Source organism: Coregonus clupeaformis, chromosome 3, assembly GCF_020615455.1.
Source record: "Coregonus clupeaformis isolate EN_2021a chromosome 3, ASM2061545v1, whole genome shotgun sequence".
In the NCBI taxonomy this organism is placed as follows: Eukaryota; Metazoa; Chordata; class Actinopteri; order Salmoniformes; family Salmonidae; genus Coregonus; species Coregonus clupeaformis.
Window position 1 is genome coordinate 46,458,723 of NC_059194.1, and position 6,653 is coordinate 46,465,375.

General features: G+C 49.0%; 1 protein-coding gene across 1 annotated transcript in view; it reads right to left on the minus strand.

Annotated features, from left to right (window-relative positions):
* The window catches only part of LOC123482174 (putative protein TPRXL), a gene marked incomplete at its 5' end in the record, with an annotated part of 45,186 nt that extends 41,846 nt beyond the window's left edge, over nt 1–3,340 (minus strand). The window contains one exon of the mRNA XM_045208963.1: nt 2,714–3,340. Coding sequence (XP_045064898.1) covers nt 2,714–3,340 — 627 coding nt within the window. The remainder of the gene's footprint in view (nt 1–2,713) is intronic.
* Nucleotides 3,341–6,653: the final 3,313 nt, after the last annotated feature.

The following is a 6,653-nucleotide window of genomic DNA, read 5'->3' on the forward strand; positions in this document are numbered from 1 at the left end:
TTCCAGTAGTTAGCTACACCGCTACATGGTGAAACAGTAGTGTGTAGTTCCAGTAGTTAGCTACACCGCTACATGGTAAAACAGTAGTGTGTAGTTCCAGTAGTTAGCTACACAGCTACATGGTAAAACAGTAGTGTGTAGTTCCAGTAGTTAGCTACATCGCTACATGGTGAAACAGTAGTGTGTAGTTCCAGTAGTTAGCTACACCGCTACATGGTGAAACAGTAGTGTGTAGTTCCAGTAATTAGCTACACCTCTACATGGTAAAACAGTAGTGTGTAGTTCCAGTAGTTAGCTACACCGCTACATGGTGAAACAGTAGTGTGTAGTTCCAGTAGTTAGCTACACCGCTACATGGTGAAACAGTAGTGTGTAGTTCCAGTAGTTAGCTACACCCGCTACATGGTAAAACAGTAGTGTGTAGTTCCAGTAGTTAGCTACACCGCTACATGGTTAAACAGTAGTGTGTAGTTCCAGTAGTTAGCTACACCGCTACATGGTGAAACAGTAGTGTGTAGTTCCAGTAGTTAGCTACACCGCTACATGGTAAAACAGTAGTGTGTAGTTCCAGTAGTTAGCTACACCGCTACATGGTAAAACAGTAGTGTGTAGTTCCAGTAGTTAGCTACACCGCTACATGGTGAAACAGTAGTGTGTAGTTCCAGTAATTAGCTACACCGCTACATGGTAAAACAGTAGTGTGTAGTTCCAGTAGTTAGCTACACCGCTACATGGTAAAACAGTAATTAACTACTGAAAACAATACCTAGATTGAATGTAGTTCAACTACCACCAAGCTACTGCAAAATGTAGTTAAATGAATTGTTGAACTACATGTAGTTCACTTCTCCCCAACACTGCGCACACACACACACACACACACACACACACACACACACACACACACACATACAATAAATGGTTGGACATTTAAAACCCCACTCTCATCATTGACAGCCATTAGAGAGAGAGCTGATAGCGTAGCGGGATCTTTAGCCTGCCCTATTATCAAACCCATAAAAGACCACAGAGTTCTCTCTTTTCCCCCCTATCCCCTCCCTCTCTCTCCCTCTCTCTCTGTCTCCATCCCTCTCCTTCCCTCTCCATCCCTCTCTCTCCCTCCCTTTACCAGGTCATTTCAAAGGACCGGCTGACAGTGTTCATCGCTCTACTCTCTCTGATTCCATTACTAACGGGAGAAATGGGCATCCATGATTTTCTTCTAAAGAACAAATCACGTTAATTAGGGTCACTGTCACCCTGCCGAGGTAAAGACCCTCCCTGTTGCCTGTTCTTGTTGCCTGGTAAAATTATTCATTAAATTGGTTGCTAATTAGCCTTGTGTACGTTTAACATAAATATGTCTCCAGGAATTTAAATGTCAGCCATGACACAGGATTGGAGGGTTGGAGGCTTTGGGGATTGCAGGCTTGGGAGATTGGAGGGTTGGAGGTTTGGGGGATTGGAGGCTTGGAGGCTTGGGAGATTGGAGGGTTGGAGGTTTGGGGGATTGGAGGGTTGGAGGTTTGGGGGATTGGAGGCTTGGAGGCTTGGGGGATTGCAGGCTTGGGAGATTGGAGGGTTGGAGGTTTGGGGGATTGGAGGCTTGGAGGCTTGGGGGATTGGAGGCTTGGGAGATTGGAGGGTTGGAGGTTTGGGGGATTGGAGGGTTGGAGGTTTGGGGGATTGGAGGCTTGGAGGCTTGGGGGATTGGAGGATTGGAGGCTTGGGGGATTGCAGGCTTGGGAGATTGGAGGGTTGGAGGCTTGGGAGATTGGAGGGTTGGAGGCTTGGGGGATTGGAGGCTTGGGGGATTGGAGACTTGGAGGCTTGGGGGATTGGAGGCTTGGGGGATTGGAGGCTTGGAGGCTTGGGGGATTGGGGGATTGGAGGCTTGGGGGATTGGAGGCTTGGAGGCTTGGGGATTGGAGGCTTGGGGGATTGGAGGCTTGGAGGCTTGGGGGATTGGAGGCTTGGGGGATTGGAGGCTTGGAGGCTTGGCGGATTGGAGGCTTGGGTTCGCGGAGCAACAGCTGTTATTGTTGTTACAATCTTGACAGGAATGCCCAACACTGTATGGTGATTGGTTGTTATCTATTCTAGAATTCTAGACAATCAAAACGTCCAATCAAGATGTTCCCATAATATGTTTAGAGAGGGGAGATTAAGATGGCAGGATGTAACGTTCCAAGGGATTTAAGGGATATTTCGAGACGTGGATATGAATAAATGAGGTCTCTTATCAGACTAATGACATCAAACGGGGCCGACGCTCGCAGCAGAAGAAACAAACCTCTCACGCTCGCTCAAAACTTTAGCATTATGCACACGTATAGAAAGACTGAGGCGGTGTCCAAAATAGTACCCTATTCCCTATACAGTTCACTACATTTGACCAGGACCCATGTGACCCATGTGACGGTCATTGAGGCGATACACACTTACAATTTATCAAAGGGACTCCATGAGGTGGGGAGCACAAATCATTCACAACCCCTCAGCAGGTTGGGCCACAGTCTGAGAGCCAGAGAAGAAAGGAGGCCATTTTGTGGTTGATAATGACATGCTGGTAGCTTTTTTTCAGGTGAAATGGCCTCAGTGGGACTGTAATTGCGGAGGCTTCCAGGCCTGCTGGCATCTGTCCTGTCAAGCTTTTAGCACTTTCTGTATTTGGTGCTGAAGCTTATCCAATATAAAACACATGGATGGCTACTCCTGCAGCCTGGCTGGGGGATGGACTGAGACGGAGGCTGGATCCTGATTGGCCCTCCTGCAGCCTGGCAGCCTGGCTGGGGGATGGACTGAGACGGAGGCTGGATCCTGATTGGCCCTCCTGCAGCCTGGCAGCCTGGCTGGGGGATGGACTGAGACGGAGGCTGGATCCTGATTGGTCCTCCTGCAGCCTGGCAGCCTGGCTGGGGATGGACTGAGACGGAGGCTGGATCCTGATTGGCCCTCCTGCAGCCTGGCTGGGGATGGACTGAGACGGAGGCTGGATCTGATTGGCCCTCCTGCAGCCTGGCAGCCTGGCTGGGGGATGGACTGAGACGGAGGCTGGATCCTGATTGGCCCTCCTGCAGCCTGGCAGCCTGGCTGGGGGATGGACTGAGACGGAGGCTGGATCCTGATTGGCCCTCCTGCAGCCTGGCAGCCTGGCTGGGGGATGGACTGAGACGGAGGCTGGATCTGATTGGCCCTCCTGCAGCCTGGCAGCCTGGCTGGGGGATGGACTGAGACGGAGGCTGGATCCTGATTGGCCCTCCTGCAGCCTGGCAGCCTGGCTGGGGGATGGACTGAGACGGAGGCTGGATCCTGATTGGCCCTCCTGCAGCCTGGCAGCCTGGTTGTGGGATGGACTGAGACGGAGACTGAATCCTGATTACCCCTCCTTGGCACTGGCTGACTTTAGTACCAAAAATAATTTAGAAACGTGGTTAGGACGTTAGAAGAACGTGTGTGTGTGTGTTTTGCAAGTGTGTGCATGCATTAGAAAGTAGAGTGTCCAACTCCAATCTGTTAGCAACAGCTATGAGGAATAGCTAGCAGCCAAAATGGAGGAGTGCCATAGTCAATTAGTGAAAAGAGCCATGATAAATGAGTTTGATCATCACACATGTCATCATGGCCACTATCCACCTGGTTGCCATTATGAAACACCACACTGCCCTTTGGTTGTGGGGTATCACCTTCCTGTGTGTGTGTGTGTGTGTGTGTGTGTGTGTGTGTGTGTGTGTGTGTGTGCGCGCACGTACGCGTGTAGCTGACCATCTGTCACAGAGTGGGAGCCTGTAGGCCGTTTTGCACGTCAGGGGCGGTAAGCATCCCAGCATGCTTTGGGAGAGTGATTAGAATGCCGTAGGGGCGTTGGCCACTCTCTGATTCACCTGTCTTTAGTTCCTTGGAGTTTCAGTTCATTATAATCCACCTGTTATTTTAATACTGCCTTCGGGCGGGACATCTGAGGGTCCAGGGTTGTATTTATTAGGATACGCAACGGAAAAACGTTTTGCAAAATGGAAAATAAAAATGAGTGGTTCTTGTCAGACACGTACAGGTAGTCCCTCCATGTTTCAGTGAGTTTTCTTCCGTTTGGTGCCGAATGAATACACTGGTTCTGATATCACCATGTTAAGCTGCGGACCCCCCGCTGTACTGTGGGAATACACTGGTTCTGATATCACCATGTTAAGCTGCAGACCCACCGCTGTACTGTGGGAATACACTGGTTCTGATATGTTCCTTTCACAATGGACTGGTTGGCTCAAGTCCAGCAACCACATTCTCCATGGAAAATAATCGGTTCAGTTCACTTCTACATTTTTCTACAATTGTATTTATTTATTGTTCTAACCACAACACAGTCTGTATCAAAATGGATACCTTGAGTGGGCGTATCCTTGAGTGGGCGTATCCTTGGGTTGTATCCAAAATGGCAACCTCTGCCCTATATATTCCCTGTGGACCATGGTCAAAAGTAGTGAACTGCATAGGAAGTAGTGTGTCCTTCAGGATGCACATTCCATTCTTCTGATGCATACTTTTTTATTTTCCTTGGCTGCTTACTCAGTCACCGTCCTGTCCTGTGTTTCGCTGAGCTAGCAGGACTCATCCAGAACACGGTCATGTCAATGTAACAGTGTTGCTTCCGTCCCTCTCCTCGCCCCTACCTGGGCTTGAACCAGGGACCCTCTGCACACATCGAACAACAGTCACCCTCGAAGCAACGTTAACCCGTCGCTCCACAAAAAGCCACGGCCCTTGCAGAGCAATGGGGAAACAACTACTTCAAGGTCTCAGAGCGAGCGACGTCACCGATTGAAATGCTACTAGCGCGCACCGCTAACTAGCTAGCCATTTCACACCGGTTACATAAACCCTTTAACAATCATTACTCAGTCACTGTCCTGTCCTGTGTTTCACTGAGCTGGCAGGACTCATCCAGAACATGCTCATGTAAACCCTTTAACAATAATCATTCAGCCATGCAGTGGGGCTGAGGTTACATCCCCAATGGCACCCTTCTTTTGACCAGGACCCACAGGGCTCATAGGGCTCAGGTCAAAAGTAGTGCACTATGTAGGGAATAGGGTGCCATTTTGGGACGCATGCCTAGGTTGAGTTCAGTTCTGCCTGATTCTAATTGATATCCCTCAGTCCTCTAAACATTGCATGTGTCCCAATGGCACCCTGTTCCCTACCCATATGGGCCCTTGTCAAAAGTAGTGCACTATATAGGGAATAGGGCGCCATTTGACTCTGCCCAGATGTGATGCGTGATTTGAAGGAGTCATGCGCAGGAGGGTAAATCCCAGCATACAGAGTTTATTCCGGAATACAGCGTAACCAGTCCAGTGCGCAAAACAGGCGCACTGGAACAAACAGGCACACGGGGAAAATTACCCCGGCAACACAAAATACTGAGGTCAACCGAGCTACTATTCCTCACAATGAACAATCACCCACAAGGACAAGGGGGGGGCAGAGGGAACACTTAAACACATACTAATGAGGGGAATATGAACCAGGTGTGTGTAATTGACAAGACAAGACAAATGGAATGATGAGATATGGAGCGGCAGTGGCTAGAAGGCCGGTGACGACGAACGCCGAAGCCTGCCCGAACAAGGAGGGGAGGCAGCTTCGGAGGAAGTCGTGACACCAGGGAGCATGAGACTGTGAGAGGCATTATGATGCACGCCATAGATCAGCTATTGGCTGTTACAGCAGAGTTCATCAAGTGGAAAGTTATGCCACGTTTATCATATGGGTTGTGGATAAATCTATGTTGAACTTGGTCTCATGTTTCAGAGAATAGTAGCCTACAGACAAATATTCATTTCTATTTCTCAATCTTTTTTTTGTAGCAGACTACTATCCAATCTTCAATTTTCCCCTAACCAAGTTTCAATTCGGGGCAACTACCAAAAATAATATGATACTGTTTCAACAAGAGAGCAAATATGTTCCAATAACAATTTTCACATTGTCACTCAGCACACCACACTCAGCACCGACGGACTGACATTTGCATTTCTGGGGGGCTAACAGAGAGAGAGAGACGGAGAGAGAGAGAGAGAGAGAGAGAGAGAGAGAGAGAGAGAGAGAGAGAAACTGGGGAACAGTTAATACGATCATAAAATGGGAATGAGCATTTTGCATATCCCTCTCCAACACTTTGACAGGATTTTCCAATTTGGGTGAAAATGTGATGCGACTCCAGCTTGGTTCTTTATGAGTTCCCTGGGATCCGGTTCCAGCTAATTTGGCCGTGACGACCAGTATGGCACGAGTCACACCCATCACTTACTTTATGCCCGACTAGAAGGGAGGGAACGGGGAGATGCCCGTTAGAGGAAGAGGAGGAAGAGGAGGAGGGGGGGGGGGTACACTGACACCAATGCCAACCTCACGTGTACCATCTTGTACCACCGTGGCTACCAACCATGACAGCAGCAACAACCACAACCACAAAACATGATCTGCATCCATCTGAGGATCAGGGAGGGAACTCTCTCCAGCCTGAACGCTAAACTAACTATCCCTTCATCTTGAGTTGGCACTAAAATAGGATTTGATTTTCCTCTATCCCTCTCTTTTCTCCAGCAGACAGACGCTGAATCAAAGGGTTTGATCTCTGCTTTCAATCCCAGTGC